Source organism: Anolis carolinensis, chromosome 4 (assembly GCF_035594765.1).
Source record: "Anolis carolinensis isolate JA03-04 chromosome 4, rAnoCar3.1.pri, whole genome shotgun sequence".
Classification (NCBI taxonomy): domain Eukaryota; kingdom Metazoa; phylum Chordata; class Lepidosauria; order Squamata; family Dactyloidae; genus Anolis; species Anolis carolinensis.
The window spans coordinates 5,468,423-5,489,336 of NC_085844.1; the positions used below are offsets into that span (position 1 = coordinate 5,468,423).

Below are 20,914 nucleotides of genomic sequence, written 5' to 3' on the forward strand. Positions count from 1 at the left end.
TGACCATGAGAAGGCTATACTTTCTCCGCTTAAGAGGAAAGCAGTAGGAGACCACTTCTGAGAAATCTAACCGTAGGATAGAAGCTGTAGTTAACTCGAAGGCACATAGGAATGGAGCTAGTGTAGTGAGTGATTTCACTGTTGGACTAGAACTCTGGAAAAGCAAGGTTGAAATCCCCCCTTGGTCACTAGGAGATCTTAGGTAAGCCACACTGTCTCAGCCTGAGAGGAAGTGGCAGATCACCTCTAAATAAGTCTTGCTAAGACCATCCTATGAAAAGGTTACCATAAGTTGGTTGACTTGAAGACAGACAGCAACAATGGCAACTTGCACCTCCCATTCATTGTTTGAGATCCACACAGAATCATATCTCAGGGGCATCCTCATAGTGGGAGAATCAGGATAACACAGTGAAATATTTTTCATACATAAAAGGATATTCTTAGTTGAGGTTCAACCGTAGTCTCCAACACAGAGAGCTTTGAAAGTGGATTGGCCAAAGTAATAGAGGCATAGGCCAGTTTCTCATGTTGATGTGGTGGATGGCATTTCCCCCCTGAAATTGTTGGAGTAGATAGTTCTTTGGTCCTCATCCATCCTGGCCTTTCTACTTGTTGGTTTCTATGGAAGAAATATTAGGACACCCTTACTGAGATTAATGCAATTTAAGATCTTAATTGGGGCTGGATTGTACTTTTGACATCTCATGCCAGGACTTCAGAATGTGCTATATTTAAATCTCAGCAGGGCTGTCACCAACTTGAGAGCTCTTCTGAACTTGTATCCATAGAAATCAATTCAGAGTTCCTTGGCTGGAGACGCGTGTGTCATATTATTTTGGAATTGGAGATCTGTAGAGTTCTTTCCCTTTTTGTGAAAAACTTGATAGAATCTTGCTGGAGAATAAAGTCTGTGAATTAGTTTCAAGCAAGAATAATTTCAGATTCTCTTCTGCGGAGACTTGTGCCACAGCTGGCCCTTGGGTTTGTGCTTGAAAACAGGCAAATAATTTATAAAGGTTGGTTTTAAAAGCCTGCTCGGTTCTTGAGGTTGTGGATGAATGGCGATCTGTTTTAAAAAGCCTATGAAAATGTCTGAAGGAACACAAAACATTAAACTCTTGCAATAGCTACGCTCCATCGGGGCATATATTTCACACAGTTGAAAGAAACATGAGAAGAACCAGGCTATTTTTTTACCTGCTTTTCTTTAACAACCATATTTTTCCCCCTTGACATTCTTTGGATCTTTTGTTAGTTTTTCACCACCTGGAGTTTTATTCTTGATAAAACATATTGCATACCTCTTTACAGAGTAATAAAAAGTCAAAAAGAAAAGGCGAGAACCTTGCTTTGAAAAACTTCTGATTTAAATTTCAACAAAGGGAGAAAGAAAGAGGGCAATGACGGCAAAAGCTCTGTTCCAGACCGGCAGGGATGAAGGCTTGATGCCAAAGGTTTCAGTCAAGAGCTTGCTTTTGATTAGGGATCGGAAGGTAGAGACAAGCAGCAGCATCTCTGAAGAAGGGACTTGGGCTGCTTTTTTCCTGCTTCAGCTCTCCAGAACATCCCATGACTGGACACATTGGTTGATGATGTGGAAAAGGGCGAAGACCTGCCGAAGAAGGAATGCAAGCCCCCTCCTCCAGTGCTTCTATCATAGACACATAGAAGCATAGAGCTGGAAGAGATGACAAGGTCCATCTCATCCAACACCCTCTTGTACATGAATGCACAACTAAAGCACTCTTGAGAAAGGAACATCCAACCTTGGTTTAAAGACTCCCAGTAGGTGTTGTGACTCAGCAGCAGTTCCAGAGTGAAGATGAGGAAGGGGATTTTGGATTACAGATGCAGGTGTCAGATGATGGGATTCAAGATGAGTTTCAGGATGATGCTGTGGGGAATTATGGAATTCAGACACAGGCTGGTTCAGAAGTGCAGCCTATCACGGATGAGAACCCAGGAAACATTCCCATGGGAAATAATGAGCTTGATCTGTCTCAGGCTCAGGTTCAGGTGCGAGATAATGGTAATGAGGAGTTTGGCCTTGACGGTCAGGGCAAGTCTGAAGGCCCGTTGCTCTCTTGGGCTGATAGTTTACAATGGAAAGGAATGCCACGGCGAAGTCTTAGATTAGCTGGGAAAAGGGAGGCCAATGAAGGGAAAAAGAATGCAATTTTGGGTTGCTTTTAAAACTGTGTTGAAGGGCAAATCTTTGTCAAAGCAAATTCTCGCTTCATCAGGGTGGATGGTCTATGTCTTTATGCTACTTCTGCTTTGGATATACAGTACTCTTGTTCGTGAATCCTTGTAACCTTTGGATTTGTGTACCTTTGGGAATGGACTATTGCTTCTTGTCTATGGATTATTGGATTTACTGACTATTTTGCAACTACTTTTGGAACTATATTTCTGCCTGCTTTGATACTATATATATATATATATATATATATATATATATATATTCTGCTTTTGTGCAATAAAATGACAAAAGACTATCTACTGTGTGCTGCCTGGTGTCTACAGCAAGGTGAACTAGTCTGAGATGCAACAGGAGGTGACATGAGCCATCTTTAAAGCCATGGGCGGGCTTGTATCCTACTGCACATGAACCAATAGAATCAACTAGCACAAAAAGAGATCCTGCCTCAGTATTAGTAAGTTTCTTGATGATAAGAGCTGTTTGACAATGGAATACCCTACATGGAGGTGTTTAGATAGAGGCTGGATGACATCTATATGAAGTGCTTGGATTATGGGTTTCTTCATGACAGAATAGGATTGGGTGGCTCTGGAGGTCTCCTCTTATTTTGATGATTAGATGAACAGTCCTTCATCGCCTAAGAATAGTCCACCACCCTGTGATGACCCATGGGCCTTGTAGTCCTGCTCATGACATTGTGATGCCTGATGAAGAAGAAAACTTGGGTTTTTTACCTTCCCAGTCAGAACTGGATTCTTCCCAGACAGATTCTTCCCAGCCAGATCTGGGAACCTTGCACCTGCAAGAGGATTATGTTCCAGAAGTATGTCAAACAAATACTGAGGCTACATCTCCAGTGTTTTCTCGCCATGAGTTTTGTAAACAACAGAGAGGTTTGGAAGCAGCCTCGCGCAGGAGTGCGAGAATAATTGCTAAGAATTTGCCAATTAAGCCTGCTTTCCATGAGAATCTTTAAGGAGTCAAACATCTGGTCTCAGAGATTAGCTTTCGTTTCTGGTTCCCAGAGAACTGCTCTCGGCGGGAAAGTTAGACTCTATATAGGTGTTTTACCCGCGGAGTAACTTTGCGGAGTCAATTCGTCAGCCTCCGGAGCGAGTTGTGTCTGAACAGCGCGCTCCGCTTCAAGCCTCGTTCCTGCTCAAGCCTTGTCCTTGTTTCCAGCCTTCGCTCCTGTTTCCCAGCCTTTGTTTACCTACGGACCTTGCCTTGTTTCCCAGGACTAAACCTTGCCTTGTTTCACGGATTTTACCAAGTTATTCCACGGACCTTGTTCTTGTTCCTCGTTACCTTGTTCCACGATTCAAGCCTTGTTTTCAAGTATCAAGTTATTTTCTAGCCTTGCTCAAGTTCATGGACTAAAGGACCTTGTCATCTCCCCTCACTTTGCCTGGCAAAGTGAGTGTTTCGGTTATTGGATTACAACTTTGGACCTTAATATTTCATATTGGACATTGTTCTTTGGACTAATTTTGACCTTTCCTGAAAGGTCTGCTTCTGGACTAACTTTTACATTTGCTTTTACTAACTTTATACATTTCCTTAATAAAGATATTAGATAGAATCTGGCCTCTGCGTATGGTTATTGGTGCTCTGTAGCCTGGGTCGTGACAGTTTGACTCCGCCACCCTAAGCACCAATTAACCTCGGCCAGAATGTCTACCGGAGCCGTACCTGGGCCGAGCGGCCAGCCGATTACCTACACCATCGACAAGGATGAGGTGGACCGAATCCGTGATAAGCTCAATGCACAGGATGGGGAAATAAAGGGTTTGAAGGAACGCGGAATCCGTCTTCCGGCCATGGCGTTGCCAACCAAGTTTACTGGAGAAGCTTCTAAGGTTCATGTTTTCCGTCGCCAATGCCAAGCTTATCTAGAGGCCCGTGATGCCGAGTTTCCCCAGGAAGACATCAAGGTGGCGTGGATTTACAGTCTCCTAGACGGGCCAGCGGCTAACTGGGCGACGGCTCTGTTCGACCAAGCCTCCCCACATCTAAGGTCAGCGCAACATTTCTTGGACCACCTTAAGGCGACCTGGGGAATCGAGGACAATTTGGAGGCAGCCGGGCACAAACTCCGCCGCCTCTTCCAAGGAGACAGACCCATGTCTCAGTACATAGCCGAGTTCCGAGTGCTGGCCCACAACACCGGCTGGAACGATGTTGCCCTCAGAGGACAATTTCGGGAGGGTCTCAACATTGAAATGCTGGAGGAAATCTCCAAGGTGGATCCTCCCCAAACGCTGGAAGCACTCATCGATCAATGTTTACGGGCTGAAGTCATGATTGCCAACAGGAAACAGTGGGTACGAGGCCAGAGCGGTAGAGCTGGGGCAAAACCCCCCGCTCCCGCCAGCGTTCAGCCGCGTCCAGTGTGGAGACCCCCACCACCATCCCCATACCCCAGAGGGAGCGAGGAGGTGCCGATGCAGTTGGGCAATGTGCGTCCCAGATTAGATGCCGCCGAGAAGGCCCGCCGCCAACGCCTAAATCTCTGTTGGTATTGCGGGAATGGGGGCCACTTCGCCAGAGAGTGCCCAGCCAAAGGGAAGCCCGCCGCCCGTCTTGCGGCGGCGTCCTCCACGGAGACGAAGGCGTCTGAGGCGGCTGGCACACAGCCGGCGGGGGAAGCCAACGACCGGGCGTAGAGAGGCTCGCCAACCCGGTCAAGAAACCCATTCAAGAGCCGCCAACCGGGGTCCTGTTCCTTCTAGTGGTCACCTTATGGTCAGCAAAAAAGGGACCCGTCATGATCCACGCCATGATAGACTCAGGAGCTACCAACAATTTCATTGATAGAGAGTATGCCGACTCTCTGGGATTACAATATCATGACTTCAAGAATGCCCGTGTGGTGCAAGCCATCGATGGCCGCCCTCTCAAGACGGGCCCCGTAAGCCAGTGGTCGGAACCCACCAGGATGTGGATAAGGGAACATATGGAAGAGATTTCCTTCTTTGTTACTGAGGTTCCCCATTTCCCTGTGATTTTGGGGATTCCATGGCTGACGCTTCACGACCCAAGCATCTCCTGGTCCAACAGAGAACTGCAGTTTGCTTCAAAGTACTGCCAAAACCATTGCCTCGTAGCCAAGGTCTGCCATGCCACAGACACCGAGCCCATTATCACCTTGCCAAAGAAGTACTCCGAGTATTGGGATGTATTCAATGAAAAAGAAGCCGAAAAATTACCCCCACATAGACCTTATGACTGTGCCATTGACTTGGTGGAGGGGGCCCCGATCCCGCGAGGGCATCTCTACTCCCTGACTGAACCAGAGCAAGAAGCTCTCAGGGAATTCATAGAGACAAACCTTCGCAAGGGATTCATCAGACCCTCTCAATCCCCAGCCGCCTCCCCAGTGATGTTTGTGAAGAAGAAGTCAGGGGAATTACGCTTGGTGGTGGACTACAGAGCATTGAATAATATCACCAAGCGGAACAGCTATCCCCTGCCCTTAATCTCGGATCTACTAGACCGACTTCGAGGAGCCAAGGTTTACACCAAGCTGGATCTTCGGGGAGCTTACAACTTAGTTCGCATCAGAGAAGGGGACGAGTGGAAGACCGCCTTCCAGACTAAATTCGGATTATTCGAGTCCCGAGTTATGAATTATGGATTATGCGGAGCTCCCGCAACGTTCCAGCATTTTGTCAATGACATTTTCCAGGACTATCTAGATAGGTTCTTGATAATCTACCTGGACGATTTTTTGGTGTTTTCTAGATCACAATCAGAACATGAGAACCACGTCAAAATGGTGTTACAACGATTGCGGGATCATGGACTTTATGCCAAGCTGGAAAAATGCGCTTTTGATCTACAAGAGGTAGATTTCCTTGGATACCGTATCTCGCCTCTAGGGCTCTCCATGGATCCAGCCAAGGTTTCAGCAGTATTGGAATGGCGGGCGCCAACTAACAAGAAGGAGGTGCAGCGATTCTTGGGGTTCGCGAACTATTACCGCAAGTTCATTCCAGATTTTGCCCGCTGGTCTGACCCAATCACTAGCTGCATCCGTGGAAAACAGCCCTTCCGCTGGACTGATCAAGCAGAGAAAGGGTTCCAGCAACTAAAGAAATTATTCACATCCCAGCCAATCCTTCAGCATCCAGATCCTGAAACCCTTTTTGTGGTACAAGCGGACGCCTCTGATGTGGCAATTGGGGCTGTGCACCTACAACCGGTGGGAGATCACCTTCATCCTTGTGCCTATTATTCTCGTCAACTAACCGCACCAGAGAGGAACTATACCATTTGGGAAAAAGAACTATTAGCCATAAAGGCAGCTTTTGAAACTTGGAGACATTGGCTAGAAGGGGCCAAATTTCCCATTGAAGTCCACACTGATCATCGGAATCTAGAACATCTAAGAACTGCCCGCAAGCTAAATCAGAGGCAGCAACGTTGGGCTTTATTCTTTGAACGTTTCAACTTCCAGATTCATTATGTGACCCCAGCCCAAACCAAGCAAGCAGACGCCCTGTCACGTAAACCGGAATACGCTGCAGGACGCAAGGAGACCTTTGAATCCCAACTACTACAACCCGAGAACTTTGCCACGCTCACAGTGGGGAACACCAAATCCACTCCCATTGATTCAACTCCCTCTACTCCAGGGCCCATCTGTGCTCAAGAAATCAGGGCTAGTCAGCAAGCAGATGCCTGGGCGCAGGACCAACTTCGTCAAGGTCTGCATTTTCCCTTTTCGCTTAAAGATGGACTGCTTTGCTATAGAAATCATGTTTATATCCCACCCGGACCGGGCAGGGAAAAAGCACTTCGTCTGTGTCATGACTGCAAACCAGCAGGGCATTTCGGACTATTTAAAACCATGCATTTGATCCTAAGAGATTTCTGGTGGCCCAAGATCCGCAAGGATGTGGAAAAATATGTCAACACCTGCCCACTATGCCAGCGCTCCAAGATAAGAAGGGAGAAGCCCTCAGGGCTTCTACACCCCCTTCCTAACCCATCTCGCCCATGGGAAATAATTTCTGCGGATTTTATCACTGACTTACCACCTTCCTGTGGATTCACCACGATCCTAGTGGTGGTGGACCTTTTCACCAAGTTAGCCCATTTCATTCCCTGTGAAGGTCTTCCCACGGCCCAAGAGACTGCAGATTTATTCCTCCAACATGTTTTCAGACTACATGGATTGCCCAAGAGTTTGGTCACAGACCGTGGATCCCAATTCACCTCTCGTTTCTGGAAGGCACTACAAAAACTATTGGGCATAGACTCTCGTTTATCTTCAGCTCATCATCCCCAAACGGATGGGCAAACGGAGCGCACCAATGCCACTTTGGAACAGTACCTTCGCTGTTATGTAAACTACCAACAGGACAATTGGGCTTCTCTGTTACCACTGTCGGAATTTGCCTACAACAATGGAGTCCAGGCTTCTACAAAAGAAACACCGTTCTTTGCAAACTACGGCTTCCATCCACGTTTCTTTCCCCCTGTCATTGAAACTTCAGAAGTTCCCGCAGCAGAAGATTGGCTGCAGGAACTCACAGCGGTGCAACAACTTTTGCTCCAGCAACTGGAACAAGCCAAGGAGGACTATAAACGTCACGCGGACAAACATCGCCAGCCGGGCCCCGAAATCAAGGTAGGAGATCGGGTTTTTCTGTCCACTCGCTTTTTGCCCTCCCATCGCCCTTGCCGGAAGTTAGATGCCCGTTTCATTGGCCCCTATCCAGTGGTGGCGCAATTAAACCCCGTGACTTTCAGACTCCAACTTCCACGTTCAATGCGCATTCACCCAGTGTTTCACCGCTCCCTGCTCCTTCCGGCGGATGGGGTGCGGCCAGATGTAGACCGGCCGGCCCCCGTCCCTATTTTGGTGGATGGGGAGGACGAGTTCGAGGTTCAGGACATTTTGGATTCTCGCTTTCACCGCCGCCGCCTGCAATATCTCATTGACTGGGTGGGTTTTGGCCCTGAGGAACGCTCTTGGGAAGACGCTTCCACAGTTCACGCTCCTGATCTAACCCGTCGCTTCCATCAGACCTATCCCGCCAAGCCACGACCTCGCGCCTCGGGGAGAGAGTCCCAGTTTGGGAGGGGGCTTGAGGAGGGGGATAGTGTGATGACCCATGGGCCTTGTAGTCCTGCTCATGACATTGTGATGCCTGATGAAGAAGAAAACTTGGGTTTTTTACCTTCCCAGTCAGAACTGGATTCTTCCCAGACAGATTCTTCCCAGCCAGATCTGGGAACCTTGCACCTGCAAGAGGATTATGTTCCAGAAGTATGTCAAACAAATACTGAGGCTACATCTCCAGTGTTTTCTCGCCATGAGTTTTGTAAACAACAGAGAGGTTTGGAAGCAGCCTCGCGCAGGAGTGCGAGAATAATTGCTAAGAATTTGCCAATTAAGCCTGCTTTCCATGAGAATCTTTAAGGAGTCAAACATCTGGTCTCAGAGATTAGCTTTCGTTTCTGGTTCCCAGAGAACTGCTCTCGGCGGGAAAGTTAGACTCTATATAGGTGTTTTACCCGCGGAGTAACTTTGCGGAGTCAATTCGTCAGCCTCCGGAGCGAGTTGTGTCTGGACAGCGCGCTCCGTTTCAAGCCTCGTTCCTGCTCAAGCCTTGTCCTTGTTTCCAGCCTTCGCTCCTGTTTCCCAGCCTTTGTTTACCTACGGACCTTGCCTTGTTTCCCAGGACTAAACCTTGCCTTGTTTCACGGATTTTACCAAGTTATTCCACGGACCTTGTTCTTGTTCCTCGTTACCTTGTTCCACGATTCAAGCCTTGTTTTCAAGTATCAAGTTATTTTCTAGCCTTGCTCAAGTTCATGGACTAAAGGACCTTGTCATCTCCCCTCACTTTGCCTGGCAAAGTGAGTGTTTCGGTTATTGGATTACAACTTTGGACCTTAATATTTCATATTGGACATTGTTCTTTGGACTAATTTTGACCTTTCCTGAAAGGTCTGCTTCTGGACTAACTTTTACATTTGCTTTTACTAACTTTATACATTTCCTTAATAAAGATATTAGATAGAATCTGGCCTCTGCGTATGGTTATTGGTGCTCTGTAGCCTGGGTCGTGACACACCCTCACTTTGAAATAGCTTTTCCTTTCAGGAAAATCTTCCAATTTTTTTGAGTGTGTCAAGAGCGAATTGAGAAACTGCAAGTCACTTCTAGTGTGAGAATTGGCCATCTGCAAGGACGTTGCCCAGGGGACATCCGGATGATTTTGATGTTTTATCATCCTGTGGGAGGCTTCTCTCATGTCCCTGCTGGAGCTGACAGATGGGAGCTCACCCTACAGATTCGAACCACCGACCTTTCAGGCAGCAGTCCTGCCAGCATGAGGGTTTAACCCATTGGGCCACCGGGGACCCCTTGTCTTCCAAATATTTAGGTGGCTTCTCTTTTCTTGCAGTTTGAATCTGTTGGTCCTTGTCCTGTTCTCTAGAAGAAGCTCACTCCATCTCCTTTATGACATCCTTTCAAATATTTGAAGATGCCTGTCATGTTACCCCTCAGTCAAGGAGGTTTGCTCTTTGCCTGGCAAGATAAAGGCAAGGAATCAGAGGAGATGGGGCTAAGTCGAGATGGGGCCAAGTCATGCTCTCGTGGGAAATCAGCATTTGAGACAAGATAGAATGTTTTGATTGAAATACCAATTTCTGTGAAGGCCAGGAAAATGTAACGGAAAGAGAGGTTTTACCAATGATACACTTACATTTTCAAAATGCATACGATGTGTATCTTGCGACAGACTAGTCTTGACAACATAAGAGTGTTTGCTGTACTTTCTTTTTCAATAAAATTATCCTTTATTTACATTTTTGAGAGGCAGGTTAGACCTGCGCCTGACTAATGTGACCCCAGATGTTGCTGATTCAAATTGTACTTTAGCCATGAATCTAGAAGGTGATCTTCGGCAAATTACTATGCTTATGACATGAATGTTATTTATGCCTAGGGCTCTGGATACTTCAAAAGCAAATTATGTATTAGTATTCCAACCATTTCACTTTTTCACTTGTTGTTGTATGGCCTCTAAGCCTACATTTTTTTTTGCTAATTTCTACTTGCTTGACTTTTAACAAAACAGCTGGATTCCCTTCCCCGTTGGATGTAAAACTATTATTATTTTATTTTTTGACACAGCAAACAAGATAGATATGTTGGATTTCGTATCACAAAATTACAAGTCGAACACTTCCCAAGTGTCTAGGACTGTGTGATGTATTTTCGGATGATGCACGCAGATCCCAGTAGGATGGCCTTTTGCAATTGGCAGATCGTAATTTTGTCAATGTCTATTGTTTCCAAATGCCGGCTGAGATCTTTTGGCACGGCACCCAGTGTGCCCATCACCACCGGGACCACCTGCACTGGTTTCTGCCAGAGTCTTTGAAGTTCAATCTTGAGGTCCTGATAGCGGCTAAGTTTTTCCTGTTGTTTTTTGTCAATGCAACTGTCACCTGGGATGGCGACATCAATGATCCAAACCTTTTTCTTTTCCACAACTGTGATGTCTGGTGTGTTGTGTTCCAGAACTTTGTCAGTCTGGATTCGGAAGTCCCACAGTATTTTTGCCTGTTCATTTCCTTGTGATCCCATCAGTTCTTTACTGCAGGGAGGTGATACTTGATGCATAAGTTCCAATGAATCATTTGGGCCACATAGTTGTGCCTCTGTTTGTAGTCTGTCTGTGCGATTTTCTTACAGCAGCTGAGGATGTGATCAATGGTTTCGTCGGTTTCCTTGCAGAGTCTGCATTTTGGGTCATCAGCTGATTTTTCGATCTTGGCCTTAATTGCCTTTGTTCTGATGTCTTGCTCCTGGGCTGCAAGGATCAGGCCTTCTGTCTCCTTCTTCAGGGTCCCATTTGTGAGCCAGAGCCAGGTCTTCTCCTTATCAGCTTTTCCTTCAATTTTGTCAAGGAACTTTCCATGCAATGTTTTGCTGTGCCAGCTGTCAGCTCTAGTTTGTAGTGCGCTTTTCTTGTACTGATTCTTTGTCTGCTGTGTTTTGAGGAGTTTTTGATTTCTGACTTCAATCAAAGCAGGTTCTTCACTTTGCTTTGCATCTTCTGCCAGGGCATGTTCTTCTTCTTTAGCTGCTTGTTTGACTTGTAAGAGTCCTCTGCCCCCTGATCTTCTAGGCAGATAGAGCCGGCCAACATCACTGCGGGGGTGCAGTGAATGATGAATGGTCATGAGTTTTCTATTATTTATTATTATTATTATTATTATTATTATTATTATTATTATTATTATTATTATATTTATACCTTGCTTTACCTCCCCAAAGGGGACTCAAAACGGCTTCGAATTTTCTTATAATTTCCAGTCCCCTCCCTAAATGTTTGGACGTACAAATACAATATGATATAATACAATTTAAGAGTGTAGCAAGGCTTCCTGGACACGTGACTGCAGATTGGATGGGCGCTGGGTTTTGCTAAATAAGAAACCAATTACATGCATTTGCCTTTTCGGGGAGCCTGGGCCGAACAATGCTCTGCAATGCTGAATCCACCCCCAGCTGCAGACCCTGTTTTGCCTCTAATCCCTGTTATTGGAAACTTGCCGGAGACAGAAAGCTTTTGTTTAGCTTAATCCAGTTTCCAGAGGCGGGGGCTTGAATAGGGGCCTTCAGCCTTCTGGACGTTCTGCAGCGTCTGAGCAAATTGAGAGTCCTTGGAAGCAAGGTGCAGATGGCAGCAGATGCTTCAGAGGTTTACAAAGCAGATCTGTTCAGAAGCAGAGGGAGAGAGTAGGTGTGCATTTGTGTTTATGGGAGGGAAGAAGCTTGGGCTTCCAGAGCCTTGCAGGTCCAGCTTCCCCTTTGCTGTCTGATCTTGGCATAGCCATCTCCTCCTGTTGCCTTGCCTGTTTATTTCTTGGTGCCTCTGTGGGTTTACACTACACAGGATGGAGGAGACCACGGCTTCTTGGTGCTCTTTAAGACTTATCTACACAAGCCTTTCCCCCAAATTGAACCAGAAGTCAGATCTGGCTGTCCAGACAATGTCCAGGGACTTCTGTACTTGAAGTTTGTCCAAGTTTTCTCCATAATACTACTACTACTAATAACAACAACAATAATACTGTGATTTCTTACCCTCGCGAGTGTAGAAATGTCAGGGAGTCATAAAGGCCTCCTAATATGTGCATGTTCTCAAAAGTAAGCGCTTAAGCGGTCTCTGCACAACACCTCTGTGAGTCGTAATTCCAAAGCTCAGAAGCCTTGTTAAAAGAAAGCTTCTGTGGAAACTAATGTTTATTGCCACTTTGGTCTGGTTATCCCTCATTCTGCTAGTACAAAATGTGCCTTTCTGTTTATTCTTGAAGCATCCTCTAATTCCCCTCATTAATGATAACATTTCCTCTGGTGTATATTTTCCCCTCTTTAAATTCCTTTTATTTTCAAATTTTGGATGCTCACCATGAACCACGATATTTATTTGGTGCTAGCCCAAGAGCCTAACCTGTGGATGGAATCACATTCACAGTTATTTTAAAATGCAATGGATAAAGTCTGGCACTACGTGTCAGCACCACGTTGTTTTAACTAAGGGTGCATATGCACTGTAGACTTAATGCAGCTCGGCATCACTTTGACTGTTGTGGCTCAATGCTGTTGAATTTTGAGATTTGTAGTTTGGTGAGGCTTCAGCACTTTGTGCAAGAAGACAGCTGCTGTGTTAGGATCCACCAGTGATCTTTAGTTTGACCTAAGTGAGGACTCAACAAGCACATTCCAGCATACATGTGTGTAGTAAAATGCTGAAAAATGTGTTGTCGAAAGCTTTCATGGCTGGATTGATGTGTGTTTTCTGGGCAGTATGGCCATGTTCCAGAAGTATTATCTCCTAATGTTTCGCCCACATCTATGGAAAGCATCCTCAGAGGTTGTGAGGTATATGGAGAAATTAAGCAAGGAAGGTTTATACGAGGGTTGAATGAAAAGTAATGCCTCCACCTTCGTTACATGGGTTTGGATGGGAATATTTTAATAAGTCAAACGGAGAAATAATCCTTAGAGTGTGCTCTTTAACTACCACTGTTCACTTTTCCACATCATCACCAGACAATTGGATACATTTCTGCCAACGATGAACATGTTTTCTGAAGCCGTCATCGAAGAAGTCAACACTCTGTTTCCGCAACCAACGTCTCACAGGACCCGTCGTGCACAGATCTTCCAACAGCCAAGCAAAGCAAGAATGTGACCCACACGCTCTTGTGAAATGCCGATGATGCTTGAAATTTCTCTCTGATTGATAGGATGATCGTCCTGAATCCATTTGTGAAACTCGGTGGTTGCTGTCACAGGACGTCCAACTCTTTGTTTGTCACGCAAGTCAGATGTTCCCACCTCAACATCTTACTCGCCCAACGACGCACAGGACTCACATCAACACAATCACCATAAACAGCTTGCATTCTCTGATGGATCTCCTTTGGGGTGACACCTTCTGTTGTCAATAATTAATTGACTGCACATTACTTAAGTCGCATTGACCGACCGTCTGTGCAGAGTTCCATACTTCACACTTTAACAACACAACCGTTCAATGCTAAGGCTTCCCGCCAAATGGAACTGTAGAGGAGAGTCTCCTGAACAAGCCAGGACCTGCCGCAGACCAGGACTGCCATCCGTTGAGGAGTTACGAAGGTGGAGGCATTACTTTTCATTCAACCCTCATATATCTGTGGAAGGTCCAGGGTGGGGAAATGGGTCATCAAATGAGGGTTTGTGTTCAAAGAAATCCAACTTTTGAAAAGGCTGGAAGTTGATGTTTTGCTTTGATGTTGATTTGATTATTGTTCTCTCTCTCCATAGGGCAGCCTTTGAAAACTATGTGAACTTAATTAAGGCCCTTGAGGCCTCTTTTAACTCCTCTGATTCTTTAATTTGGTTCAGAAGCTTCAGCTGATCCAGAATGCTCTGGTTCAATTGTGGACTAAGGCCATTTCTAGGAAAATGCTAACATGGCCTCATTGACTGCTATTGGGCACAAGTCAGAATTTTATAGTCGCAAATGAGTTCGGATGAGAATAAATAGTTGCTTTTCTTAATACAATTCTGTTCAGGCATTAGGATTTTAAAGACAGAACCTTTTATATGTGCCTATATCTGAAACATACTGAGACATGAGGAAGGGCATTATCGTGATGCATCTACATTGTAGAACTATTGCAGTTTGATACTATTGAACTATTGCAATTTAACTGCTGTGGCTCAGTGTTATGGAGCCTTGGGAATTTCATTTTTAAAGGCTTCTTGGTCAAAAAGTAATATAATATAATAATAAATCTTTATTTATACCCTGCTACTGTCTCCTCAAAGGGACTTGGGGCGGCTCACAGAAGCATTCCAAATGCCGCATATAAACAACAATACATAAGCATATCCACAGTAACATAAGTATAAAAACAACAATGCACATAAAATCCCAGATAATAAAAGTGTAAGAATTGTAAAAAAAATTAAAATTTCGTAAAACACAGTAGAACCTGCAGATAAAGCTGGTTATCTGCAGTAACAGATCAAAGTGTGGAGTGGCACAATCGGTGGATCCTTGACCTGACCATAAATTACACAGGGTCAAAGGACTGTCTGTAGAGCCAAGTTTTTAAACTGGTGCCTCAGCAAACTACAACTTCCATGCTGCCACAGCATTGAGCCATGGCTGTTAAAGTGATGTGAAACTGCATCCGTTCTACCATGCATGTGCATCCAAAGTGGGGTCTCATATTACACCGGGGTAAATAGTTTTTCACATTAGTGGAAGTAGGTCTCCAATGCTGCTTGGCCATGAGGCTTCACCCTGGTGCTGCCACACTTCTTGTTGCGCAACTGATCTAGAGACTCAATAGAATTGCCACAGAACATTGCTGGTAGAAAAGTATGCTATGCTCCACCACATTATGAATCACACCACACCCATCGGCAGCTGTTGCTTTCAATTTTTAATTTGTCCATGCAGTTTTAATCTCCTCTTAACATTTTGTAAACTTTAATTTCGATTATGTCAGAGCGGTGATCCACCTTGGGTCCTTCCTTTGAAGGAAAAAAGGGCTCAGATAGATTGAATACACTTTGGAGAAAGAAACAAGGACTTGCACATGAGAAGACCCAACCTGCCTGTCTTTAACCTTCTCTTGTTTTTCCTTTTTGCCATTCTTCTGCAGTTCCTCACCACCTGGAGTTTTTGAGAAAGAATACGAGATATACCGGGATTACAGCACCGATGGGCAACGCCTCCACTACCGGTGAGTTGCCCGTTTTCCAAAACGTTAAAGTGAGTTGTAAGTGGAAGGCACAAGGCAAAGAAGATGACCACATGGGAGGTGATGAGAGGTGGATTGACTTAATCAAGGAAGCCACAATTGCCCAACTGAGCCGGTCAGTTGATGGCCAGTAATTTTTTAAAAATAGTTTTTATTAAAGTTTCAAATAAAATATATAATTGAAAGTGTGAGAATAATTTATTTATACGATAGTGATGTGAAAAGATAGAGTAAGAGTAAGAAATAGGTGTATTACAAAAAAGAGTAAAAAATAAATAAATAAAAATAAAAAGCAAAAAGTAAACAGAAAAAGAAATATAAAAAGTTGGTTGACTTCCGTTCCTATCAGTCTCGATGATAAAAATATCACGTATTCTTTTCCTCCATTTTATTATCCTGTAGTTCATATAGTTTTTTTGTTCTTATTTATATAGTCCTCAAAGCTTGTCCAGTCTGTCATTCTCATACCCTTTCTGTTACAATGTTTTAACAGAAAGGTCAGTTTGTCCATATGGCCAGGAATCTTGGCATTATCCCATTAATAATAATAATAATAACAACAACAACAACAACAACAACAACAACAACACTTTAATTATATTCTGCCCTTCTCCCAGTTCGGACTCAGAGTGGATTACAGTATAAACAGATATAGGCAAACATTCAATGCCTTGTTACAATACAATGAAACACACAAACAAAGGCAAAGGCTTCTCCTATCATTTCTTCTCCATGTCCAAGCTGCATTGTGTGACCGGCATGACTGCTTGGGGTGTCTTATGTCTTTCCTGCCGAAGTGGTACCTATTTATCTACCCACATTTGCATGTTTTCAAACTGCTAGGTTGGCAGGAGCTAGGGCTAACATCAGGAGCTCACCCCGTCCCGCCGATTCGAACTGCCAACTTTCAGATCAGCAGTTCAGCAGCACAAGGTTTTAACCCACCACGGCCCCTCAAGTCATAAGGATCTTAAGTCATGAGGAAAACAACAAATATGGGCCAAAAGTGGGAATCTTTCATGTGCCACATTTAGCTCCACGTCAGGAAATTCCCATGTGGAAGGAAGCAGAGCTTGGGGAAGTTACTTTTTGACTGGGGGGCTTTGGGAGTGCTAGTCCAATCCAGTGTGGGAGAAGAAGAGCGTGAAAAGCTGCTTTTAGCAAATCCCTTTGGGGGATTTTTAGAGACTTATGGGGAGACAGTTGTCAGCGTGGAGGTCAGGGTGCGTGCTGGGTGGGTTTCTTCAAACTCCATCAATCATCTTCTCCAGCACCCTGATGAATTGGTTGCAATCATCTGCCACACCAATTCCTCTGTTCAGTGTCAGACTCAAACACATCTGTAGTCTGAAGTCCAAACATTTAGTTCAATATCTACAAACATATTTACAAAGCATAGCAAAAGCCATCACTCTGAGCTGGCATTCTTCTATAGCCTCTTCGCTCGGCAAGCACCAGCTCAACACACTCAGATAAGAAAAACACATTCCTCAGTCTGAAGGAAGTTCCCGGCCTCCAAGATTCAGAAGGGCCGTGAAAACATGGTTATGTGCCCAAGCTTTTGATGAGTAAATGACAAAGTTGACATGGCCTGATTTAAGGATGAAGCATGAGGATCTCGGATGAATGGAATTAATTATATATACGTTTTTAAAGTTTTTATAATGTGTTTTAGTAATGTTATTAACAGATCTGTTTATATTGTTTTGTTTTTATGATTGCAATTTGGGCATTAAATTTTGCCAATTTTTAAGCTGCCCTGAGTCCCCTCGGGTGAGAAGGGTGGGGTATAAATGTTGTAAATAAATAAATAAATAAATAAATCATGCGTGATAGGTCAACAGCAGGCTGTCAGTCTAACTAGCCTGCTGTTAACTGTTTCATTGCTGAAACACACACTCTTGCAAAAACAGCAGAAACACTTGATTTACATTTCATACACTTACAACCATAATACAACAACGGTTTTATTTAAAAAAGGATAGTTTCTGAAACTCAGAATCGGTGATGTATGGGATGCCTGGAAATGCCTCGCTATGTTGCACCCTCCCTCCCAAATGAAGTGCCAAAAAACCCCTTCTTTTCCCCTTTAATGTCTTGGGAGAATCTGAGCAAGGGAAATGACAAGCAGGCAGCTACCTATAGAGCCAGGTGTTTGGTTCCCAGGAGTTGCTGTGCTGATATCCCCACATGACGGGCCTCCTATGGTCTCAGGCAATGATTATTCCAATCTCGTTTCAGAGGTTATAAAACTTGCATTTCAAACAGAAGGCCGCCTGGTTGCCGAAATCGCCTCGGCACTATAATCTTGTCACTTGAATTGCACCCAGCTGTTTGCATGGGGGCCTGGGTGGAACAAACTGTCAATATTTGCTCTCCTTTCTCATTAATAGCCGTCTCCTGTCTTCGAAAAGGAAACAGTCAGGTAGGAAGAGATGCAGGTTGTCAACGTCCTCTGCATTTAGCGTTGCCTGTCTAATGTTGCTCCGAAAAAGGGCTGGCCGAGCAGTGAGAAGGAGATGATATCTACAGAAGGGATGGGCACAGTGGACCCTACATGGGGCTTCTTGTGAGGACTATAAAGACCTCCAATATTTATGAACAGAATGAGCTTGTCTTTAGGGTAATGCTTGCTCCCTCCTCAAACCATGCAGAAGTCCCTTAAACAGGCATGGGCAAGCTTTGGCCCTCCAGGTGTTTTGGACTTCAACTCCCACAATTCCTAACAGCCTAGAATTGTGGGAGTTGAAGTCCAAAACACCTTAAGGACCAGAGGAGAACCTTCTAAAGAAAACAGTAAAGCCAAGTGAAAAGGAATTACCCAAGGAGGCCATGCTTCTTCATATGCCATGGTAGCAACTAGAGATGAGCGTGGAAATTTTTCCTTTGTTTCCTTTGTTCTATCGTTTTGTTTCAACCGTTCGTCTACACAAAACAAATGACGACATTTTTGTAGGAAACGAAAGGCAATGTGAAAATGAAAGCCGCACAGTCATCGTGCTTGCTTTCATTTTCCTTTCGTTTCAGCCCTGTAACAATAAGCAGGTATTGACAGAGGGCTGCTTTCCCATTATAGACTATGTGTACAAATGGGTGTTAATGTTAATATTCATAACAATAGTTATTCTGAGACCCTAAGCTGAGTTTGGGAGAGGAGTGCTTCCCTATTACATCTGATGTGAACCAATGGGTGTTAATATTAATATTAATAACAGTAGTTATTCTGGGACCCTAAGCTGAGTCTGGGAGAGAAGTGCTTCCCCATTACATCTGATGTGGACAAATGGGTGTTAAAATTAAAATTAATATTAATAACTAGTTATTCTGGGACCCTAAGATGAGTCTGGGAGAGGAGTGCTTCCCTATTACATCTGATGTGGACCAATGGGTGTTAATAATAATAATATTATTAATAACTAGTTATACTGGGACCCTAAGCTGAGTCTGGGAGAGGAGTGCTTCCCCATTACATCTGATGTGGACCAATGGGTGTTAATATTAATATTAATAACAATAGTTATTCAGGGACCCTAAGCTGAGTCTGGGAGATAAGTGCTTCCGCATTACATTTGATGTGGACCAATGGGTGTTAATATTAATATTAATAACAGTAGTTATTCAGGGACCCTAAGCTGAGTCTGGGAGATAAGTGCTTCCCCATTACATCTGATGTGGACCAATGGGTGTTAATATTAATATTAATAACAGTAGTTATTCAGGGACCCTAAGCTGAGTCTGGGAGATAAGTGCTTCCCCATTACATCTGATGTGGGCCAATGGGTGTTAATATTAATATTAATATCTAGTTATTCTGGTACCCTAAGCTTAGTCTGGGAGAGGAGTGCTTCCCCATGACAGCTGATGTGTGCCAATGGGTGTTAATAATAATAATATTATTAATAACAATAGTACTCTGGGGAAGACCTAAATGTTTTAAAAGTTGGTGGGCTAAAAGGGGTTGAAATGCCCTCCATGTGTGGCGATTTTCATCCCTCCAGCCCAAAAACTGAGCGTGGGGAGTGGGTGGGTGAGTCTCGAATGCCCCCCCATTGCAGCCAATGGTCCGAACATTTTAGTTTTTTTCATTAGCAAGACGAAAATCCGTGTCGTATATGCAACCCATTTTCGTTAGGAGGACACAAATATGAAAATGAGATGACATGAATGAAACTACACAAAACAAACAGCAATTTCATATGAAAGCACAACACTAGTAGCAACTTTTCTAAAATGGAACATAGCATAACACGAAGCACATCATCATGCATTCTATAAAACTTACAAGCTGCAGCTGATGAATGGAGAGGAATATCAAGACTGGGACTATAGACAGGTTGTCCTTTCTGGAAGACAGCCCTCTATTCCAGGCATTCCCAAACTTTTCCATCTCGTCCCACTTTGTTAAAGAACTTGGATCTCACTGCAAGAAGACCGAAAGCCCCCTCGTTTCCCACGAAAGTCATGTATATATAAATGCAACTATTCTGTTGTTGTATCTATATTTTCCACTCATCTCACACAAATGTAAAAAGCTGGGAAATGGGGGAGATGCAGCCATACGATGGATAATTCTTAGCAGGAAGTGAAACATCAGTGATATTTGTTTTTCGGCATGGAGTGTGGAGATGAAAAGAATCCCTGTGTGTGAGAGAGGGAGGGAAAGACAGACAGACAGACATCCAAGGGATTTTCTCAGCTAGGCTTGATGAGAAGACTCTTGAGTCTCTCACAGAGTTGGGTTCTTAGACAGATCTGTTTGGAGTTGGATTCCGCCGCTCCAAGGGACGAAATGAACGGATGATGTGCTTGGCATATGTAATCAGACATAAACATCCCCTTCCCCAGGGGTGTTTTTGGAGCCCTGTAATTTCATTCCAGCCGTCCTGGGCCCGCTAGACACATTCATTTACCTTGGCTGCCTAGCTTGTCAATTTTAATCTCCACTTTGGACAGAAGGATGGGAAACGGAATACTCTTCGCGAGACGAGAGTCGTGTCATTGCCTCAAAGGGCCTGCTGCTCACCTCAAAAGATTTCCGACATCATTGTCTCTTCCATCAATGCCCTGGTCGTTGCAAAAGGTGCCACAGGTGGAAAGCAATCAATAAGGAATGGATTCTGCTCTGTCCGATTTTTTTGTTACTGAATACATACGTTAGCCCATATCAGAAGGGACTGAGCCAGCATTGTCTTAATGGGGTTGTTGTATGTCTTTCGGGCTGTGTGGCCATGTTCCAGAAGTATTCTCTCCTGACGTTTCGCCCACATCTATGGCAGGCATCCTCAGAGGTTGTGAGGTATGGAGAAACTAAGTAAGGAAAGGAAAGAATATATATCTGTGGAGAGTCCAAGGTGTGGCAAGAGTCCTTTGTCACTGGGAAGCCAGCATTAATGTTTCAGTTAATCACCCTAATTA

At 44.4% G+C, this 20,914-nt stretch overlaps 1 protein-coding gene across 3 annotated transcripts in view; it reads left to right on the forward strand.

The window, feature by feature from the left end:
• The window catches only part of LOC100567418 (rho GTPase-activating protein 39), a 302,316-nt gene that overhangs the window by 185,851 nt on the left and 95,551 nt on the right, over positions 1-20,914 (forward strand). For all 3 annotated transcript variants that reach the window (XM_062979936.1, XM_062979934.1, XM_062979935.1), the window contains exon 3: positions 15,401-15,481. In XM_062979936.1, the coding sequence (XP_062836006.1) occupies positions 15,401-15,481 (81 nt within the window). The remainder of the gene's footprint in view (positions 1-15,400; positions 15,482-20,914) is intronic.